Source organism: Erpetoichthys calabaricus, chromosome 4 (assembly GCF_900747795.2).
Source record: "Erpetoichthys calabaricus chromosome 4, fErpCal1.3, whole genome shotgun sequence".
Classification (NCBI taxonomy): Eukaryota; Metazoa; Chordata; class Cladistia; order Polypteriformes; family Polypteridae; genus Erpetoichthys; species Erpetoichthys calabaricus.
Genome location: NC_041397.2, coordinates 189131884 through 189156151, shown reverse-complemented (window position 1 = coordinate 189156151; position 24268 = coordinate 189131884). Strand labels below are relative to the sequence as shown.

At 38.6% G+C, this 24268-nt stretch overlaps 1 protein-coding gene across 1 annotated transcript in view; it reads right to left on the bottom strand.

The window, feature by feature from the left end:
• LOC114650433 (potassium-transporting ATPase subunit beta-like) overlaps positions 1-23959 on the bottom strand; it is a 42274-nt gene extending 18315 nt beyond the window's left edge. Inside the window, exons 1-3 of the mRNA XM_028800064.2 lie at positions 23744-23959; positions 11383-11511; positions 1815-1928 (exon numbers count right to left, since the gene is read on the bottom strand). Coding sequence (XP_028655897.1) covers positions 1815-1928; positions 11383-11511; positions 23744-23855 — 355 coding nt within the window. The 5' untranslated portion in view covers positions 23856-23959. The remainder of the gene's footprint in view (positions 1-1814; positions 1929-11382; positions 11512-23743) is intronic.
• Between the last annotated feature and the right edge of the window lie 309 nt (positions 23960-24268).

The window sequence follows — 24268 nt, the reverse complement described above, 5'->3', positions numbered from 1 at the left end:
TTTTTTCTTTAACTTCAGCTCTTTCATACAGTCTCATTTTCTTTTGTTCTCAATCATTCCACAATTCAATTTCTACTAAACTTACTTTTTTTTAAATTGGACCTGCAGAAAATCTCTGAAAAAGTATTTTGCCAGCAGGTATACTGCTGTTTGACTTGAATTATGAAAATATTGAAGGTATTTGGTACTGATCTTAAGTACTACTGAATAGTATCTAAGATACTATTAGAAACTGAAGGTTTCCAGAATTCACCATACTGAGAACAAGCGGAAAATGAAGTCCAGGATATTTTAGAAGTTTTACATGACTGCTTTTGCTCCTGTTGAGGTATTTGGCAATCATTTTGTGGTTTTTCATGGTAAATTCATTTCTTTGTTAGCTTTAGTTTAGTTTTAATGTTGTTAAAAATATTTCACACTGTATTACAGTGCCATTCTGTTTTTTTTTTTCTTGGACAGCACCATTTTGTGAATTTTGTTGCTCAGGTGTGGGTCCCAGTTGTTACGCCATGCCCTGAGAAGTCGCACCATGTGACATCAGGAGCACAATTCTGTTTAAACCAAGACTGTCAATTCATCCAGACTCTCTTTTTATTTGTTATTTTCGGGAGTTCTAGTTAGCGATTCTCTGCTTTGTTTTTCTGAACATGATTTAGGCTTAGCGATTTGGCTATGGTTTCTAAAATGTTGATTTCCCTGCTACAAATCTTAACCTTTTTTGTTCAACTTGTTACTTCTCCTGGTCACTTATTTCCAAAACACTGCCACTTAAAACACTGAAATTAGTATACACAAGGCGAACGTTGACACGAGAAGCTCAACTTCAAGTTCAAATTGCACCTACTGGCAAAGAGGGATTACCTCTAGCTGAGACACGAGAGCTGAACTGCAAAGGTGAATTCCTTGTATTGGTGAGAAGTGCTACCTCAGATATACAATATTAAACAAACTGGCCTTTATCAGCTATGGACATAATCCAGGATCTCAGTCTTAAAGAGGCACCACCAGCAAACCACAGGGTGCCTAAATGTAGGGGAAATTAGAATTCAGACATTACATCCTGATTTCAACCATGACTTCAAGCCTTTGGACTACACTGAGAGCTTTTGAGGTAGTAGCACGTAATAACTGCTGCATAGTCAGATGTACAGAGTTATTATCATTATGATATTTCACAGATTACTGTTTCATTTGATGATTCTAAATGCACACTGCATGTTTCATAAATAGAAGGGTACATATTTCTGTTATAGGTTGCGTTTGATTGATTGCACGAATGTTCTCCTGGGAGATAGGATAAGATTGCAGGCACTAATTTATTTATCTTGTTTGAAAATGTTTAAGCATCTGCAGGTGCTTTTACGCTCATCTAACCTTTTATACTATAATTTTAATCCTGTGGCATATTAATAATTGCAAGAATGCTTTGGATGTTCCTTCCAGAGTTAACTCCTTCCTTGTGGCCGTCACCCAGGCACAGGAACCTTTTCATCATCTTTTGTGGAAGGAAGGTTAACAAAATGGATGACTGGTTAGACAAACGTCTGTGGAAAACACAGTCCAGAATAACAGCATAGTCAATCAAAGCTTGATGTATCCTGTGACCCACACTGCATTGAGTTTTAAAGCATTATATTTGGTGCATCTATTTGTGATTTATTTCCTTAGGAGGCACAGCTATTTTCATTCATTCTGCTGAGTCCCTAAGAGAATAACAACAGCAGCAGTGCAAAAATCTCTTCATGACTCAAGAGTGAGATTCACTCCTTTTGTTTAAAATACGAGAATTTAACCCCATGAGAAAGTCTACTTACGTGTGAGGTAATTTTGAAGGGTATGTATTAAGGGGGTGTAACTGTCGGGTTTATTAACCTCGTACACAATCAGCAAGCCTTCATCTCCATATGTATTTGGTCGCATCACCACTCCTAAATGAATAACAGAACAAGTTGTAAAAACATTAAAGTGTAACAAAGTTAGTGACATAACCGTGAATGCTAGCATGCAAATTATCTTGGAACAGTAATTTCAGTTCTGTAAGGTGTCATACAAATGAACATAAACTGGAAATGCACTCTTCAAATTGAATATTGTGGTAGTCATTAAAAAACAGTTCTTCTGCATGGACTTTGTTAGTTTGAAGATAAAATGATGTCGCCTGTCATTTCCTCCAATTTTATTGTTTTACTTTTTTGAAAAGTAAAATTAGAATCATCGTTCAGCAATGTTTTGGTCTTTAAACCGATTCATTACCAACAGTTTGTAGCTGACCTGTTGCACTGTAAATCTCAAATCTGATGGTCCATGCTGTCCACAGAGCCACTGTGTAGTTGGTGAAAGACATTTAAATCCAGGCCAGAACCTGAGTGTGGGAGGATTGTTGGGAGATGGCTTACACCATGGCTAAATGTGCAACAAATGTAATCAATATATACTTTAGCATGTTGCTGTGAATTATTCTCGTCACATGCACATTTGTAACCATATTTCCATAATTCTACATAGATTTAGGTTGCCTTTGCAAAAGCGATGAAGTGCTGTTTCTTAAAGTAAAGGGAGTGCTGCTTTCATCTGACAGGAACACAGCTGCCAAATGTCTGCCCGACTCAAATGGACAGTCTGAAGTTTATAGGTAAAATCATGGTGAACCTTTTAGGGTTACTTTCACAAGTTTATATCCCCTTATAATATTCTTCAAAAGTCATTGTAAATATGTGTATAATAATGAAGCAAGTGTGTTCTCTGGAGTGAAGCTGCAGTTTATGAAACACAGATTGTAACTTTGCTTCTTTTTTCTTTTCTTTTTTTTGTGTGTGTGTGTGTTTCCTGAAACCAAATCGAGAAGTGTCAAAGTCTTTATGAAGTTCTCCCATTAGGTGAGCTCTGATGGATGATCTTAAGCTATATGTTTTATGCATTAAAAACCATTGAAAGATTTGCATCCCTGTCTTCCAAAACTCACGACATTGTGTTTCTAGTATATTGTAACTGGCCACGGATATGATTTTGCTTTTAATAAATTGTATGACTTTATGAAAAAGTATGACTGAATTAATGCCAGAATGATATAGCCCTTTTCTGTGGAGCAACACTAAAGCTTGACCTCTGAAGTTTACAATCTGAAAATTCACATACTGTATGTTGAGTATTTTTTACAATTTTTTTCAGTTGTGCACAAATAATTCTCATATGCATATTCATCAGTTTCACAAAATAATTGACACTGTCACTAATGCAAAATATCACATCTACAAAATCTAACACGCAAAGGAGAAAAAACTACATACTCGTACATAAACAACCTCACAACCAAACTATTAAGTCTGAATGCCACTTCTCATCCCATCTTCCGAAACTGCTTTTTTTGGTGAGGGTCACAGTGAATTTTGCATACTTATGTTATATGTTGTGACAGTTTAAGGTCTCCGTGACCCCTTGAACCCTCGGACCACACGTCAGACACCAGATAAAAATCGAAAGATGAGTATTTATTATAATAATAATGTGCACAAAGCACCACCTCTCCACAAATCTCTTATAATTAATAACTAATCAATAAACAATAACCAATCCTCCACACTCCCAGACGCTTTGCCACCCTTCCACCCAGCTCAGGTCAGTCTGTGGGCTTTCCCACAGTCCTTTTATACCCCCTGACCCGGAGGTGTTCCTGTCCAACAATTCACAAGTCCTTATGACTTCCGGGTCAGGGTAAAAGTCCTTTTCCTCAACCCAGAAGCATGTTGTTTCTTCTTGTCATGTGATCATGACGCACTTCCGGGTTATAGGGCACGTAAGAGTCCTTGAGCCTCCCTGCAGCGTCCTCTGGTGGGCCCCACGGTGTCCAGCAGGGTTGGGAATAAAAACTCCATTGTCCATAATTCCCTGCTGGTCTTCGGGGCACTTCCATGCTACAGGGAGGGCTCCATCTAGTGGCCTGGGGGTATTGGCCGGGGTAAATGGCCAGCCATCCCTCACAATGTATAACTCTCATAAAGCAACAATAAAACACTGTGTCCAAAATGTCATGATCAATTAGCAAAAACCATTTGAAGGAAAGAAGAAAAATACTGTAATGAGAGTTCAGGTAGTTTGTTTATACAAGTTTATAGAAATTATAGTAAGATAGGTAACATGTGTTCTGTAACTATAAAAAAAAGAAAACTGTAAATTGGAGTAGGATTTCTTTGAGTCTTTAGCTCAGTGGTTTCCAAACTCGATCCTGGAGACCCCCTGTGGCTGCAGGTTTTTGTTCCAACCAGATTCACAATCGGTGATAGTAATCGATAACAACTCATCTCATTTAATTAGCTGGTCTTTTTTACTCTTCTCTTATTCTGCATTCAGAACAACACAACAGTATGGTTTTTACATTGATAAGACATTTCGAAATATTTGTATTGTTTTCTAAAAGCTCTCTTTTGTTGTTTTCCTGTTATTTTCCCCTTTTCCTGTGTAGTTTGCTCCCTTCATTTAACCCTCATAGTGACAATTAACAACCAGCATAGCAGACACTCAGGATGATGAAAGCAGCACCGACTTCAGTGTCAGGCCCACTAATTAGTAAATAATAAATTAAATGACCAGAACACCTGGAAAAGCAGAATGAAAATTAGGATGAAATTACCGTTAACGACTTAAAAAAAAACGACATATTCCCCTTATAACTGCTTATTACATTTTAATAAAAATCTACCAAACTTAGTGTTTAATTTCCACATTGACTCCAAAACACAGAAACTGTTGGAGCAAAAACCTGCAGCCACAGTGGGTCCCCAGGATCGAGTTTGGGAACCACTGCTTTAGAGCATTTTTTGTCAAACACCATGTTCCCTAGTTCAGCCTCTTGTTCTACAGTGAGTAGTCAGTTATGTCCACCAGCCTCTGGTCTTCTCTGAGTTCTGCTTACTACTCTACTGCAAGTCAAGCTCAAAGATGCCATCATTTTGCTACTCCATTTCCCAAATATCCTGCAAGTTTCTTTCAGTTTTCACCTGTTCTCAGTCCTGAAATTTTGGATGGTTCTTGCTACTCACTTGGGTTGCACTCTCCATTCTGCTTCCTGCATACTCATTCCATGATTGATAACGTTATTAATAAAAATGGCTCTTCTTTCATTTGAAGTATGTTTTGCAGCTCTCCATCTGTTTCTTTTCCCACCACCTGATCTATGTGTTCTTTGCTGTTCCATTGTTTTCTGTACTAACCACGTCTGAAACGTTTTATATTGGAGAACTGGATGAAGATACTTGACTGATTGTGTTTGTTCAGGTGAAGATGGTTGTTGCAATTCACTGGTTATCAGGTGTTTCATTTATTTTAAAGTAATTAAACAGGTGTTGTTAAAATGACTATTAAAAATTGTGTGAAGTGTTCTACAAAACAGCACACATCGATGTAAATTGCAAACTGAATTGAAACAAATAAAATGTGGAGGTTCAGTTGTTCAGATCTCTCTGCATTTGAGAAACTGTAAAATCTCAATCTGGTCACTGTCAGTGTGTAGTCATAACTGTTTGCATCTTCTTCTGGGTACTTTGGATTTCATCTTACACCCCATGTTGTTAAGGGAAGAACAGATCTTCTTCTTCTTCTTCTTTCGGCTGCTCCCGGTACGGGTCACCACAGCGGATCATCTTCTTTCATACCTTTCTGTCCTCTGCATCTTGTTCTGTTACACCCATCACCTGTATGTCCTCCCTCACCACATCCATAAACCTTCTCTTAGGTCCTTAGCATCCTTCTCCCATTATACCCAGCATCTCTCCTCTGTACATGTCCAAACCAACGTAATCTCGCCTCTCTGACTTTGTCTCCCAAACATACAAGATCTTGAATTATTGTAAGCACAGAGAAGTTGACCATGTGATGATCAAAAAGGGAGCAGGCAAAAAAATTGCTAGAGTAGTGTGAAGGTCAGATGCAAAAAGATCAAAATAATACCAAAGTGACATAGTTGAAAAGGAACAAATGATACAAAAGACAAATCTGATGCCAAATTTTTAAAGGATATATGTTAATTGCCACCATATTTATAATGGAAGGTATAAATCACGTCACTAACCGCAATGATTGTTATTATGTCGTATCAAAGTGCGTTCAGAATTGCAGCACACAAAATGGTGTGACAGAAAACAATAAACAAGATGATAAAACAACTAATTCAAAATTACTTTCAAATGCACATTGAAGATGTACTGTATGTGGAATCTGCATATTCCTAAACCTCAGAAAATGTTTAAACAACCACCAAAATATATTTATTACATAAAAAAACAATAAAATAAAGATAGAGTTATAACACGTTAGCCTAGAGTCAAAACGTCTGATGAATGCTGGGTTCCATTTGATTAGTCCCAGTCAATTACAGGACACACTAATGCACTCAACCACATGCACCTACTCGGGTGCTAGTTTAGAGCCAGCAACTAACCTAATCTTCATTTCTTTGGGAATATGGGAGGATACCAGAGTACCTGGAGAAAAAGTCAAAAAAAGCACATTGTTTCATCGAACATCAAAACAACGATAATCACGTTTTTTATCATTAACAGACTTGTCCATAAGGAGTTCCCTTATTTATATATGAAAAAACTGTTAATCAACAAAATTACGTTTAACTGCTAATGTATCTGCAACAAAAATCATGAAACAAAACATCAGGAGCAGAGGTGCATGAAAAGCTGCATTTTGAACCATGGCAGCATACCAGAACACGCCGTATTATCAGTCAAAGAGTTTTTTTGACCAAAAACAGGTAGATATATAGTGCTTTATTTGTCCCCATGAGAAATCTGGCTTTTTACAGAAGCTCTTTAACTAAATAAATAAACAGATAGATTAGTAAGTAAATAAATAAATATACGCACACACTTTTGTCTGAACACACTGGAAAGATTATAAAACAAGAAAATTCAAAACAAAGAAAATATCTGCCTTGGCAGTCCCAGTCCCAGTGAGGCTATGCAGCTGTATTACTGCTAGTATAAAGGAGTCCCAGTAGCACTTCTTGACACACTTCTGCTGAATCATTCATTGGCTGAAAGCTCTCAGTGTTAGCATGTCAGAGAGAGGATGTGCAGCTTTGTTCATAATGATACTCAGTTTAGTTTTAATTCTCTCCTTCGCTACAACCTCAAGGGGGTCCAGAGTGCATCCTATAACTGAGCTTGGCCATTTAATTATCTTGTTGATTTGGAGGGCCTCTCTTGATTTGATGTTACCAGCCCAACACAATACAGCACAGAAAACTGCACTGACCATCACAGAGATACAGAAGATATGAAGGATGTCATTTCCCACATTAAAGGAACACAGTCTCCTAAGGAAAAGGAGTTTGCTCTGCCCCTTCCTCTGTGTTCCGAGACCAGTCCAACCTGTAATTAATGTGGACCAGCAAATACTTGTCGGAGTGCACCACCTCGTGAATAGTGACCTGACAGAGACACTATTTGGTGCAATGGAAGTCAATCACTAGTTTCTCGGTTTAGCTTGATGTTTAGTTGCAGACCATTCTCTTTGCACAAAGAAACAAACTTTTCCATCTCACTCCCATACTCTTTTTCATCCCCTTTATCAATATACCCCATAAGTGCAGAATCATCTGAGCATTTCTGCAAGTGACATGACTTGGTGTTATATTTGGAGTCGGAGGTGTACAGAGTAAAGAGAAAAGGAGACAGGATTGTTCCTTGTGGTGCTCCAGTGTTGCTCACACCCGTATCAGAGACACAGTTCTTGAGTCTCACAAACTGCAGTCTTCCCAACAGATAGTCCTTTTCCAGGACACCTCAGGCTCATCCACCTGCATATTTCTGAGCTTACCCCTTAACAGGGATGGCTGATTGGTATTGACAGCACTGGAGAAATCAAAAAACATGATCGTCATAGTGCTGCCAGCTTTGCTCATGTGAGAATAAACCTTGTTGATCAGATAGATAATTGCATCCTCCACTCCCATCTTTCTCCTTTAGGCAAGCTGCAGTGGGTACAGGTGGTCTACCACAAGATGACTCGTATAGTCCAGGACCAGTCTCTCCATGATGTGAGAAGTGCCACTAGCCTGCAGTCATTAGGTGAAGAGGCACCTGCCTTCTTTGGAACATGAACAATGAGAGATGTTTACCACAGCAGTGGCACTTTCTAAAGCCATAGGGTCAGACTGAACAGGTAACAGAGGACATCACAAACCTTGTTAGCACAGGCCTTAAGGACTGACTCCATCTGGTCCCGCAGCTTTTCCTTTGTGCACCTTCCTCAGTTGTCTCCTTACTTGGTCTTCAGTTATGCAAAGTCCACACTGATGGTCAGAGGTGGACTTGTCATTGGCCATTCTAGTTGATGTGATAGGAGTTACTGATGTAGTAGGGATGGTGTGGGGAGACTGATCATTGGGAGTGAGAGGGGAAATCCGTTAAAAAATTGGTTTAGGACATTAGCTTTGTCCACATCCCCTTCCAGCACCTGAGCTCTGGATTGCTTGAGTCCAGCAATTATATCCAATTATATCCAGTCCATTCCAACCATCGTTGACGTTATTCTGAATGAGTTTGCTTTCTGTTTTAGCTTTATAAGCTTCTTTTCCTTCACTCTGCACACAATGAATGTCATCTTTGTCACTGGATTTGAATGCTGTCTTTCTCTCATTCAGGAGACCTTTTAGCTCCTTAGTAATCCAAGGGTTGTTGTTATAGTCTGCGATGCAGTGACAGTGATCTTCAATATTGTCTCTATGTGACTAGCACATTATTTCCCAGTCTGTCATTTAGAAGCAGTCATTCAGTGCTATTTCAGGCTCCAGGCTCTACTTCTTCGCTGTTCTGGTGGTTAACAGGTTGCTGTCTAATAACAGTCTGTACATTACACTTAAAGGAATCTTTACCATTTAAATACAGTGGGTCTAGCTTGTTATTTCCTTGAGTGGAACCGGTCACAAACTGATAGAATTTTGTCATCGTTCCTTTCAAAGTCAGCACATATTATAACTATTGGATTGGAGTAAGTCATCATTAAAGTGTTGCTGACAGAATGAATCATTTCCATTCTAGGACACCCTTAGCGGAGGGAGTAATAGAAACATTAATAACGATGATGTAATTTATCTCCCTGGGCAGATAACATGGATGAATTCTGACAACCAGAATTTCAATGTCTGAATTACAAACTGTAGTTTTAACTGTAATATGCTCCCTTTTACACAACTTCTCATTCCCATACATGCCAAGTTTTCCCTTATTGTCTTTTTTTTCCACTCTGCACTGGGTCACTGTCTGTTTGAATAAGATGAAATCCGTCCAGCTTTAAAGCAGTGTCAAGTGTATCAGGTTTGAGCCAGCTCTCTGTAAAGCACAAAATGCCACTATACTTATATGCTCCATGACCTGGTATAAGCGCACACAGTTCATCCATCTTATTTGATGGATTTTGATATACTTTGAGTTTTTTTACTGCCAACTGAAACGTTAATCTGCGGTGGGTTGGCGCCCTGCCCAGGATTGGTTCCTGCCTTGTGCCCTGTGTTGGCTGGGATTGGCTCCAGCAGACCCCCATGACCCTGTGTTTGGATTCAGCGGGTTGGATAATGGATGGATGGATGGATGGATGGATGGATAAAAGATCAATAGAATTACAATGTTTGTCAAAACTAAGAATTGAGTAAGCGTGACACTATTGTACTTAGCAACAGAACTGTGTATTAAAGAGAATAATAGCACCTAATTTAAAGGTATCTATCCAATGGACACTACTCTGTGACGGAGGCTCCCCTAGTTTTTCCTAATACAGTGGGTTAACAGTTAATGACAATAAAGCTGTCAGGAATTTGTTAATTATTGCCCTTTTTCACAGTGTTTTACTTTTGGATATATTAGAATTATCTGTGGTCCTATTTTATTTTTGGGTGCTACCATCTTGTGTTAGTTTCCCATGGGCACTGCCATTTTGCTTGTAACGCTAGTTACCAATGCTACTCGTGTGATTCATTAGATTTCCACTTGGTGCCACCCACATTGACCCTCATGACAAAGGAAGGAGGTTTTTGCTTTAATCAAATTTTTAATTAGAATCAATTTATTTACTACTACAGCAATGTGATTTTTGGGGCATAGTTTTAGTTAATACTTAAATGCATATATTAGTTTTAAAAAGCTTCATTTGGGTTTTAATTCTTTCTTATCTTCTTGAGCAGTTGTCAGTTAGTAATGAAGTGCAAATGACCAAGGAACCAGCTCTCCAGCTAACGTTTAATGTGTATGTGAATCATGAAGTATCTGTGTTAATATGTTTTGAAATAAATGAGACGAAACGGAAGGGCTGAGAGGTACAAATCTGTTCCAGACCACAAAACATATGGATAATGTTCTCAGAAACTCAGAAAACCTACAACATACAATTTGTCTTGGAAGAATTACAGCACTAAAAAGCCATATAATTAAATATCAAGTTTCATCATCTGCTAGGCCTGAGTTCTAATTACGAACCTGGCTGGAATGAAAACCTGCAGCCACAGAAGACCTCCAGAAGAAGACCCAAGTACCCCTTAACTGGTGTACCAGCAACTAAAAGGCACCTCCAAAAAAAGTGTTTTTAATGTAGCTTTTATAGAATCAATTTTGGAAAACATTCCTGACAATATTGATGCTATAAACCTCCTGCCTTGTATCTTGTTAACATTTCCATTTTGGTTTTAGCATTCAGATTTATTGGTATCAACCTGTGCCTGTTCCTCAGTTCCTTTCTGGCCATTTAATCCCATTAATTTCTCTTTTGCTAAAATGTTTTTACTAATTTGTGTGAATGTGTCTCTTTTCTAAACTATCATTACCGAAAAGCTGGCATGAGTTGTGAGTTTGAATCCCAGTCCAGACATATGTAGAGTTTGCTCATTTCTCCCATGTCTGCATGGCAAGTCTAAACTGGGCGAAAATGAGTGAATGTTGGAGTATGTAAGAAGATGCTGACCATACAGGATTCTGAGAAAGGCTTTAATCTCTGTGATGCTGAATGGGAAAAGTGAGTTTAAAAATTGATGCATAGTACATTACTGATCATATGATCCTTTCCAGATAGATGTATTAGTTCTGAATTTCTTTCAATTACATTGCGCTACCTTTACAAGTCAATGGAAGTGATTGTATCACTAGTGATCTCTGACTTAAGGTTTTACAAATGATCAGGTTTTTTGGACTGTGGAATAGTAGATTAGTGTGGACTTCAAACACTGAGGTTGTGGGTTCAAATCCCACTACTGACCATGAGCAAGTCACTTGACCTGCCTGTGCTTCAATTGGAAAACCAAAAAGAATCAAATAAATGTTGTAAGATGCCTTGGATAAAGGCATCAGCCACTTAAATGAATGTACAGTAAATGTAGACTAGACTTACCTGGTGATTGTAACCGGTCACGATACGTCGGCGTGTAAGGACTGAGTGTTGACAGCAGTACATACAAGGCAAGTACAAACAATCCTGACATCACAATGTAAAAAGCCACATAGTAGAGGCTGATGTACACTGTAGTGAATGAGACAAACACATGGAAATGTATGGTTAGCAGATTGTGATTAACAACTCTAAAGTAACATTAGCATTACAAGTTCTTCAAATCTTGTTAATGAGCTTCCAAGTTAAGATAAACCTAAATGGCAGATATATACTGTATGCAACTGCCATTCCTTTTGACATTTTGTAAATCTGCTCTTCTCTAAGCCTAAGCTTGCTGAGGCAAAAAAAAAAAATGAGTTAAAGGTAGGTGCAAACCTTGAAGCATTTACCAGTTCCTATACTCTTTCACAATGAGCCACCAACATTTTTTGGCATGTGGGGAGAACCTTTGTGAAATCGAGATCATGCAAATAAAATAAAAAGAGTGGAAAGTTACAGATCTCCCCAATTTACACATGTGATTCCCCCAAAGTATTTCATTTTACACTATTATTTGTAATTTGAAAAAGTGCAAAAGACTGAGGTACAACAATCGACGCTTTCGCTTGAAGTGGAAAATAAATTACTTTGCAACATAATTTTGAGGTAATGCTTACAGTTTGAGGAGCCAAACCGAATAAGGAGTAACTGATCATTCATTTCCAACTTTTTTGGCTATTATGTTTAAGAAAATGACCATAAAATCTGTGACAAGCTATCTTTCACAGCTGTCGTATCAACAATCCAGCATCAGGTATTAACACGCATGTTGCCAATGACATTGTAGTGTTTTCTGATGAAGTCAATATTACAAAAATTATGTTGCTAGATTTAAAAGCAGCCTTTGACACTATTGATCATCCTATTCTGTTACACAAACTTGAAAAATATCTTGGGCTGTCAGGTGCTGCTCTTGAATGCTTTAGTCCTAAAACATTCCATTTCCATTCTAAATCCATTTCAGTATCCACAACAATGTGGTGATGTTATGATGCAGTCATCATTTTAAAACATATTATTAAATACATTTTTTGTAAGATTTCCATAGACATTTTTTGAAGTTTTTCATTGTAGGGTATTCATTAATATTATTTTATACAAAACTAATTACTAGAATTGCTTATATTTTATTACAGTGGACCCTTGACTTACAAACTCAATTCGTTCGCGAGGGCTGGTTGTAACTCAAGATGATTTTAAGTCAAGACTATTTTTCCCATAAGAAATAATGGAAATACCCATAATGTGTTCTGAACCTCCCACAGCAACACTTCAGATAGGCTATCACCTGCCATCTGCCTTTCGTTTATCTACACTAATAATAGCTTTTGTACCTCGTCTAACACTGTTGATCATGACTTACTAATTTGAGTAACACCTTTAGCAACACTAGCTTCCTTATACAAATCTTTTCTTTGTTAAATCGGCGAGATGGTGGATTTCGACATACTGTACATATTAGCGAGATCAGTCACACGAACGCCACTCTCATATTTCCGCACAATTTCCTTCTTCGTTTCGATTGTGATTGCTTTCTCTTCCTTCCTTAGCTTCTTTTCTAGCTTTTTTGGGGCCATTTTGATTGCAATTATTGAAATAAATTATATAAATCACTGCACTGACCGAAATTACGTTCACAAACACACGTATCTGGGCTCCGACTGATGCTTACGAACGCTGTTTGTTTACAATTTCACAAGCGAATACACGTGACCGCATTCGGGTCGTAATTCAAGACGTTGGTCGTAATTCAAAAGGAAAATTTTGGTCGTTTTTGTGTCGACTGTACTTGTATTTCCATTTCTCATGGTGCAATTTTTTTTTCTTCTTCATATGTACACCTCCATTTTGACAATATAGATGGAACTCCTGGTTCCTGGGTTGTGTGGTCCTGGAAATCATACCACGTGGCATCACTGGTGCAAGGCTTTATAAGCCAACACTACAATCCATTGCCATCCAATATTATGAATCTCTCTATTATAAAAAAAAATCTTGGATGGCTTGGAAGGAGACTACACGTGATTTTCACAGAGACAATTTTACGTCCCGTGGGAGACACTTTAACGTCCTGCGAGACAAGGCAGTGAGACAAAAGGACAGCTGCTCTACAGGTTTTTAAATGATCGACGTGCAGCACGACAAGCAGAACACGCAGCTCGGCAGCAGCAGCAGCAGCAGCAGCAAGCCAGCAGCTGATCCGACCGCATTATCTTAGCATGTGTTTAGCTCCCCCCTTCACAACACAAGTGGCAGAGATGCGAAGTTGCTGGTGCTTAGTGCGCCCAGGGGGGAGCAGGGGGCAAAGCCCACAAGTTAAAAAAAAGAACGTTGTGCGGGTTTCTATAGGGATTTTTGGTCCTGAAAACTGAAAATTCCTTTTTCTCTTTGACTTTGGTTAGTGTTTTGGCTTCCTAGTTAACGACTTGTTGCTGGGTTTTGACCCAGAATTATCAACAGGATCATTCAGTGCTTACTTCACAGGCAGTGCAGTGACAATATTCAGTTCTAGAAGCTAAATATTGTGCTCCACAGGGCACCGTACTTTTACATGGTTCTGCTTGTAACTGTCATTTGAATGCATAAAACTCAATGTGACATTGTCCACTACTACTACTAACAATAATAATAATTCTTAACATTTATATAATGCTTTTCTCACTACTCAAAGTGCTTCAGTGAGTGGGGAGCCACTTCAGCCACCACTAATGTGTAGAATTCACCTGGACGATGCAACGGCAGCCATTTTTGCACAAGTACACTCACTACACATTAGCTGTTAGGTGGTGAAGTGGTGACTAGAAACAGGAGTTGATAAGGTGATCAAAATGACTAGGCCATGGTGATCAATTTAGACTGGATATTGGGATACACCCTACTATTTATGAAGATTGCCCAGGGATCTTTTATGCCCACAAAGAGTCAGTATCTCAGTTTTATATCTCATCTGAAGTACAGTGCCATTTTTACAGAATAGTGTCCTCAGCACTACACTGGGACACTGGGATCCACATTTAGACTACAGGGTAAGCGCCCTCTGCTGACCTCGCCAACACCTCTTCCAGCAGTAACCCAAGCTTTTCCTAAATAGTCTCCTATCCAAGTACTGGCCAGGCCAGAAGAACATGCTTAACTTCAGGTAGATGAACTCTTCTGAAGTGCATGTGGTATGGCTGCTGTAGAATGTCCTTGGGTGAAGGGAGGCTTGGTGGCTTGGGTCATCTGAACTGTACCTTCGCATGTTCTAAGTGACCACGGACCCTCAGAAGCTTATTTTCTCTTGGGATGTGGTTGACTGGAGCTTTTGTTGCAGGATGCTGGATATGACTCTCAATTAGTGCCTGTGCTGAGTTTGCATGTACTGTACTTCCCATGTGAGTCGTCTCTGGCTACTCCACTATCCTTCTGCTGGCCAAAGACTGCTGGCCAAAGACAGATGGAGTAAGGATAACTGGAACTGGTGCAGTATGAATGAGTATGTTTGAGTTTCATCTTTGCTTAGGGGAAGACGCTGTCAGGATACACTTCGTCCCCTACACTCTGGTAAGGAAATTAGGCAAATGGATGATACAGCTATGGCCGACACATACTTACTGGGAGACTCGCCATGCAGCTACGTAATCTCAAAAACAAGGGACGGCTTAAGAATATAATTCCATAGCAAAATAAAATACTCCTTGGCATCTAATCATTTTTAATACAAAAGAGACTTGCTTATGTTTAAGTGTTTTTAAAGGTAGCATAGGACAGTAATATGATTTTTCACTATCTTATAATGTCTTAATAAATTGTACTACTTCAAAAAGACCAACTGCTCCCCCAACAAGCCCTGAATTAGACAATTTATGTACAGTATGAAAAAATCTAATATTAAGAAATCCTTGACACACAGACCAGACGACTCCACACATATCAAATATGACCGTTAAGTCCTTCATTTCTAATAGCATAAAATATAGTCTAGGATGGCAGAGTGGTTAGCCCTGCTGCTTCATACCTCCAGAGTCAGCGCCTGCTTAAAGTCTGTATGTTCCCCCTATGTGAGTTTTTATCCAGGTTCTCCAATATTCCTTAGAGAAATGTGTTTGTCCACTACGGATGAGTGTGGGTGTGTAAGTGATTATTCAACATTTCGTTCCTTCCTGGCATGCACAGCTGCCAGCGTTGGGTCCTTGCACCCTGACTCTAAACTATATTAGGCAAGTTTGATAATGGACAAATGGTCTGAATCATCGCCTGTTATAACATAGCGTATGGGAAGGAGGTGGGGTTAACATTTTCTTGTACTACAATGTAGCATGTTACTGGATTTTCCTCAAATAAAATGTTGTCTTTTTTAGTTGTACAATCATCATTTGACTTGATGTAGCTGCTGCCCTTTAGTGATTCAGTATTATTTGCACTTGTGTCCGTTTTGGTGATCATTAGCTGTCAGTATTAAATTACAATTAAGAGAACAAATCCACCATAAAAAGTGAACCAAAAAAGAAAATGACAAAACAGCGTTAAACATTTAAACCTAAGGCCAATCTTGATTTCTCACAAATATAAATGTCACACTACTGTTCTTTTCTGAAAGCAAAATAAGAGAAGATGGGAAGCGAGATTGTCTAATTAAACAAAGAGATGAATTATCAATCTGGTTGGGATGAAAAGCTACAGCCACTGTGTAGCATAGGACTGAACTTGAAAAATCTGCATGATAAAAGTATATTTAATACAGGATTAGCTAATTTTAAATATAGTTTTGTTTAAGATGCTAATTATAGGCTTCGTATGATCTTTTCCTCATCTACACTATAAACTCTAATATTCTGCCATCTTTTAGAAACTTTTGAGAAACAGCCTTTAGCAAACAGATTGAAAGGCAAGCTTCATGAAAAAATGGAAGAGAGATACAGAAAGCAAAGCATTTGAAAAGGTGAGCAGCAGCCTAGTTAAGCTGAAGAAGACGGATCAGTGTGACATCATTGCTATGTTTGGGTAAGTCTAAGAGAAACTGGAGCGACAGTAGTTTGAGTGAGTATGAGTGTGCTCTAAAGTGAACATGGCCTTCGTGGGGAAGGCTCTCGCTCCTTATACCCTTGTAGTGCCTAAAGTGAGCTGGCGTTGCTGTGTTCATACTAGTGAGATGTTTCAATTAGGCCTTAGTGCCAGTCTGATCACCGATCACCAATTCATAATTGTTTTTTTCAGATATCATTGAAGAGCATGGCCTGAATCTGCACCACATCCTTACTGTGTACCTGCACTGAGATTCTTTATATACTGTATATACTCACGTATAAGTCGAGTCTTGAAACCCGAATAATCGATCATAAAATCAGACTCCGACTTATATGCCCGTTCAAAAATGCGACACTTAATTATTTTTTTTTTACATCTTCTTGCCTCCTCCAATCTCTCGTCAGTTACTCAGACGCATTGAATTTTGTTGCATCAGCACAGTTACCAATTTCTTTCGCTACTTGAATGACGTTTAATTTAAAACCAGCTTCATATTTTCTTCTGATCGAACACTCCATCGTAGATAAGGGATGCTCTTACGATAAAGGTGTATGAGGGTGTGAGATACAAAAAACACAAATCAGTGCAAACTTTGCTTCAGAATAGTTTGGTTATTACTGTGTGGTCTTGTAGGCACAATAGATAGAGAGAGAGAGGTTAGGAACACACGCTGATACAGCACATTGCCACACTCACATAGGAAAAAAGGCAGTGTGCTCCGTGGTTACCGTAATCTCTTAGGTGGGCGTTAGCATATCGTAATCTCTTGGGCCAATAGCGTTAGTTTTCCCCATTCGACTTTTATGACCGACATTATAAATTACCAGAAATTATACTGCAAAATCAAGTCCCGACTTATCTGCTGGAGAACATATCTGCGAGTATATACGATAATACTCTATGAAATGTCCATGTTGGCTGCACATAGCCTGTCATGGTGTAACATAAGTTTACTATGTCACTGTCCTCTGTACAAAAATATATTATAAATCCACTTTTCTTGCTACTCTCATGCACTGTGGACACAGATTTAGCACAGGGGCTCATCATTTAGAACTGCTAGGCAAGCATTAGAAGACAAGACAAGAACAACTGGGCAATGTGCACTATTTTTCGTCTGTCAGTGTCTTTGCCTTGCTTGGAATGGCATGATTCACCTAAGTGGGGGGCTGCACATGAAGAAAGAGTATAAAGCCTTGGAACATTGCCCGGCACACCTTTGAAGTCAACGGACGGATGGGAGATAGCATCATCCAACCCGGAAAATCCTTCCAAAGCAGTGACAAAAATGGCAGACTCTATACATCGGGCCCCCACTCCCACAAGGAAGTCATGGCTTCCTTTGTCTATTATGTCACGTAAACCGTCATTAAAGAAAGCTAAGTTATTTCTCCTATGTGATTTCTTACTGCCGTATCACTAAGGGAGGGGTGTCGCCTTTTTATATTATATCTATATAGTTTTGGGTTATGTAACATGACACAATTACAAAAAAGAACTCATTCCAACAAGGGAGCTAGTGCCCCCTGCTGGATACACATTGCAAACAGAGTAGTTTAATAAAACAACTACAAAAATGGACCAAAGACAAGAAGCACATATACAAACCTCACAAAAAGCATCTCGGCACCAAACTAGCATTCAGGATCAAATGCCACTCTAACACAAAGCAGTTGTTAAATTAATTATTTATTGGGTAAATTTTAAAACTGAACTGTGAGACATGGTGATAATGTTTTGGATGTCAGAAAGTGGGCTCATTAAGCAGAATAATACTAACACTGCATGAATACAAATAGAGAGACCCATGGAAAGATGGTGTTTCTTTCTTTGAATCACAAGGGCACTGAAGGACCACATGTGAATGCTTATCAGCAGCGTCCCAATCAGCCGGCCGATTATAGCGTATTTGATCATGATATGCGTTGGCTACACTGTAAGTGTTTAATAAATGGCCTGTTTCCATTAGCAGTGACCTTTTCCAAGGTTAACATTAAAAAAAAAAGTCTGTTTATAATGAACACACAGACACATCACCTCAATCTGATTATGTAAGGGGATTTTTGAAACTATCGCTAAAAGATAATAGAGAATTACTTTCTATCACGAATGGTTCATTTTTGGGCCATTTTATGAGTTTTGCTCTCCTGGATCTGAAGGAAATTCACATAGTGCCATGACCAATGACTCTTGGTTACAGTCTAATAACCTGGGTAATTCTATCCGAAGTCAACTCAAAATAACAGCAACTTTCACACTGATGAGCTACGCTGCATTAGCAGTGTGTCAGGCCAAGGCCAGAAGGCTTTCTGATTCATTAAGCTGCCAAATTCCCATTAAAAGAGAAAGGATTTATGAACATGAGCAAGAGGAAAACATGAACAAGAAAGAGAAGAAACCTCTCAACGTACTGATCTTGGTTTTTGTATTTCCAAAAGAACACTTTTTATTCACAGCAGTCAGCTGCAAAAGGAAAAAAATTAATGAAGTAAAATGGAGGGACAACCTGATAAAACGCAGAAGTATTTTAACATGTCCAAGTAGCTTCTTTTTTGTTCCATTAGCAGTTTATTTTTCTTTCATTGACGGGCACATTTGATAAACAAAGAGAATTCAGAAAAAAAAAGCAGCCTACCCATCCTAGGCAGCGGTTGAAAAGCTGATTTGAGAACCGAAATGAAATATTTTCACAGTCCCGTTAACAAACAATAGGGTAGGCCACCAATTTTACATGTGGGGCTTTTTATCTTTTTCATTGTTAAATGGATTATCTTTCTAAACAAAACCATGCATTAGGAGTTAAATTGTTAAAACTGTTAAGTTTGTTCAAAGCTGTACAGAATCCTAAATGTACTGTAGGAAAATGGGGTAACCTTTCGGAAAAGGACTACAAAGGTGCATCTATTAGTCAGTTTCTTCTTTGCCTCAAGACCTTCACAAACACTTGGTCTGATCTTAATAAGCCTTATAAAAACACCAGTGACACTTTGCAGTTCACATAGTAAAGTGCAAATATTATTTATTTACTGATATCAATGATGGCTTTGTTTGTGTTACATAGTACTAGGGTGTTGTACTGTGTTAGCCATTATGGATGTAGTGAGAAGTCAAGCAAAATGACACCTTTTATTGGCAAATTAAAAAGATTACAATATGCAAGCTTTCGAGGCAACTCAGGCCCCTTCTTCAGGCAAGATGTAATAATTTGTGTTACATAGTAATTAGTGACTACTAGCTGACTGGAGCGGTCATGGATGTATGTTAAAACTCCTTTAGGTTTGGGCAGTCTTCTCTCAAAGTATTGAAATAAATATAATTAGGATTATACAGAAAATAAATGTCTGCGATGGCTAATTTTGCCCGTTTTACCAACATATCCTCTGATTTATCAAGAATGCACTGTATTTGGTATGTAAAATACTGACAATAACGTGTTCTTTGTTATAATTGCCGCTATACATTTTATTGACCATTGGGGCTGGCTTCAAACATCAAGAAGGCCAAAAGTATATAAAAGAAAGGGACTTATCATTACAAAAATATAATAAAAACAGAAGGATACTGGACTGGAGGAGACATAAAGCAATAATGAGATAGTAAATAAACCTAAAGCACTTTAGGCCTAATTCCACTGATTCCATCCTGCTGTCTTAATTGTGCCTGCAATTCACAGCTCCTCTTGCTCACTCCTTCAAATCTTCCTCTTCAGTCTCTGGCTTCGCTTTCTCATACAAGTTGGACTATTGCCAATCCTACTTTACTTTACTCAGCTACTTTATGGTCAGAAGAATCTTTATAATTCCAAAGTAGAACTGCTTCAAAGAGAAGACCAGTTACCATATCTGGGTCCAGAAAAGAGCTATAGAACTGCTCCAGGTGTCCCAACAGTCTTAGACCCCAGCCATCTGTTAATGGGACAAGCAATGCCCACACACTTGTCTCTCGCTGTGGGGAGCAGGCATACAAGTATTAAAGCTTAGATCTTCCTGCTTACATCTCATCATCTTCAGGCAAACTTCTAGCCCCTCTCCTCGACCCAGACTGTTATCGGTATCCCAGTCTCCTAGTGGGTCATAGCGTCCCTTATCAATGATGGCCTGTTGTCACTTCTGATGATAACATTGTCAGTGTAACTTCCACTGGGGCCTCTTATGACGATGCTACTCCTGTCCTGCACTGTTCCATACCCTGCTGGGCCCCTTTGCTGATTTTACTGTTGTACATATCTCAGCTTACTCTGAAATCTGCCGCTGTTTGTCCTTCAGTCAGACTTGAACCTCCAATATATGGTCCTCCTGTCTGACTGGTATAATCAGGGCACCATAACACATTGAACACTGTTACAAGAACATCTTAAAGAAGAATTGGGAGAATGTATCCTCTGTGAACACTGTCTGAGGATGAACTTGACCCACAGAAGAATGACAATGTCAATGAATTATAAAGCGACAAGAAAATTAGGAATAATAAGCACAACCAATTGACAAAAAATGACTTGAATGATGACTTTCTTGGTAAGGTAGTAATACTCTGTACATGGTGCAATAAAGACCCCATGGACCTTATCTCTGCTCTGTCCGTGGTATTTGAATACATCTGTTAGAAATAAGATTTTTGTTTAATTTTTAAAGCTGTTTGCTGGCCTTTAATATGTGAAATGTAGCAACATTTCAAAGGTAATTAAAAATAAAACAATTTTGTGATTAATTTACGCACTTTGGTTCTTTTTTGCACGCATATTAACTCAAGTTGTAACTCGTGTTTCAAATGTTATTGGAAACAAATTTTGGGCTGGGTGTCTTTACTGTGCTAGATATGCTCACAGGTATTGCTTCTGAACCTCAAATTTTGTTATTGCAATAAAGTTAATTAATGTCTGTTAAGGAAACTGAAATTCTGAATAACTGATATTACATTAGTGCCTCTGAATCTATGTTTGTTTTACAGTATATTCATATGTGGCCCAAAAACTTTTGTAATAGATTTTTTTTATTCCTAATAATTAACTATGGAGCTATTCAAATGTAGGACAATTTGAAGTTTTTGCTTCCCACCTCATTGTTCTGCATAATCTCAGTCAACTTTAACGGCCTTGTGCCTGCAAGAAACCAAAGCACCAATGCTCTCCTTGTGCCAGTCTAAATTCAGCACCTCATTCCACTTCTTCACTTTATATTTGAACTTTATTGCCAGGCAAAATAGTTGCTAGGAATTTCTACTGGAGTTACATTCAAACACAAAACAAGATAAATACAATTAAACAAGACAATATACAATACATGGCACCATCACATCCTTATATACAAGAGAGACAGAGAAGTTAGGAGCACACGCTGATACAGCGCATTGCCGCCCCCACCACATGACAAACCCACTCAGGATCCTGGATTAGGACCCAAGTGTAGCCATGCAATGGGTGACACCTCAGCACCACACTAGTTCAGATGGAATGGAACAGTGAGGTTTTTTATGGTGGCCAGAGTGCCAATTCCACCACCAACCCCCAGGTTGGAGGGCCTACATGCAGGACTGGATGCAGATTAACGTCATACCAGGACAGAGCAATTGCAGGTTAAGGGCCTTGCTTAAGAGCCCAATGAAGTAGAGTCACTTTTGGTGTTTACGGAATTTGAACCAGCAACCTTCCGACTACCAGTGCAGATCCCTACCTCAGAGCCACCACTCCACCCATCTTATATACAGTAGTAGTGAAAAATATATTGCAAAAAACAGAAATATATAACGCAATATAGTAAAGTAGGATTGAGCGCCCAAGTCAGTCCTTATACTGTAGACAGAAAATAAATAGAAATATTTACATATTTACAATAGAAATAGAAACATATTTTAGATTAGATGGAGGTTTTTATTTTCTGTAAACTCGTCTTTCCTCCCAAGAACAGTCTTCGTGAGTTTTCCAACTGTTAACTGTGCTTAAAAGACACCTCACTGCGTGATGCCAATTACGTTTGCACTAGGAAACAAACTATTGCAAAATAAGCTGCAAACATTTTTTTGTTTATTTTCATTGAAGTGTATAATTTTTTAGGCAGCCCATTTAATCTCGCACTTTAGGATTATGGGTTGGTTGAGCCTACCTCATCGGCATCAGGTGCAAGGCTGGAATTAGGGACACCAAGACATTGTATTGCACTACACTAATTTAAAGTTGCTGGTTAACTTAACTTACACATCTTAAGAACAGGAGAGGAAAACTAGTATATATTTTTATATCTTTAATCATGAAGTTTGTTTAAAAAAACCTGCCTTTTCCAGTTTATAAAACTACATGTATATATGTTCTCAAGTTTAAAAGCAGAACCTTCACTTGGGGTAATGATGACACTTATGTTGAAACTTTAATTCAGGAGTCACATTTTTTAGTAGTTTTTGTCATATAATCTTACCATATTGCTTGAAAACAGCGGCAACACTCTTTATTAAATATGATTATCTACCCAGGTAAGTAATTGCGTTGAAACAGTAAGATCTCATTGGAGTGGTTTAATACCATCTGCCATATCAGCCAGTGATGAAGAGTGGGCCAGCTCCCTTGTTGTGCACTGTTCTTATTCCACTATTCTATCTATTCATGTCCATTTGTCTCAGGGTTATCAGTTCCAAACTCATCATCGATTCAGTGAAGGACTGAAACAAACATGGTCACACACCCATACCAGTACAGTTCAGAGTAACCAATAACGACTGAACTGTGAGAAGACCTGTTATTTGAAAGAATGACACAAATACAGTGACATGCACATCCAGTCAAGCGTGAACTGTGCGCAGACTCAGTGTCACAAAGGAAACCCTCACAAACATAAGGAGCACATGAGAGGAGTCTACCACAGAAGTACAGGGTCATTAATGCTACATTATATCATTTTTGTGTTACCTTGCACCTTGAACACCTGATAAAGACACTACAAGCAGCCAGTAGGCCTCTCCAAGTTCATGCACACTATTTGGTTATTTTAAAGAAGTCTAGTTTAGCTTTTGTGTATTGTTAATGCTGTATAGCGATCCATAAGTCAATCTTAATTGCATATTTTGTGGTAAGCAATGTCAAAATGTCTGTAAAATATTGAAGACATAAAGTAAACTGAACTAAGCATTCAAGTGGCTCTTAATTATTGTGAAAGGCCTCCTTCTCTACAAAGCCATAAGAACTCACTATTCATACCATCACAATCCCTAATACTACCTCTGCATCCCTAATATTTTCTCTTTCTTCACCTTTCCAAGGAGCTTCACTTTCCTGTGCTAAATCAACAAAAAAAAGGAACAAATATTCGGAGTACTGCAATCATCATACCCCATTTGTCAAGTGTTCTTCCCAGTAACTGCTTGGTGTCCGGGTTCCACACAAAGTACCCAAAATCTTCACATCGCTGAGCACAGGTCCGCTTCTCTTTCAGTGCAGCCATCTTTTCTGAAATTCAATGTTATGGCTCTTTGGGAAAGGTGAGAAGAGGCAGGAGGCCCCGACTCAAACTCAAGGACAAGAAGGAACTGCTTATACCTGCTGTAATAACCTGCCTTTTTATAAATTCTGTGAAGGGCAGTCAGGGGGGAGGCTATAATAAGTTGCAAGCCAAAAGCCAAAACGCTTGACGTAGGTGCAGTCTTTATCTTTGCCTCACATCAACTCCACAATGAAAGTTTATGTCTTCATTTTTGCCTGTAAGCCTCAGCTGCTTGTCAGTAAACACCTTGGTGGTTTAAACTGTTTGTCTTTAGTGCAAAATTCTCTGCTGATAAGCTGGGGAACATGTGTTTCCAGTGAAATCTATCGTATTTAACATTGACAAATAGAGCAAGCGGTGATTGTGTAAAAATG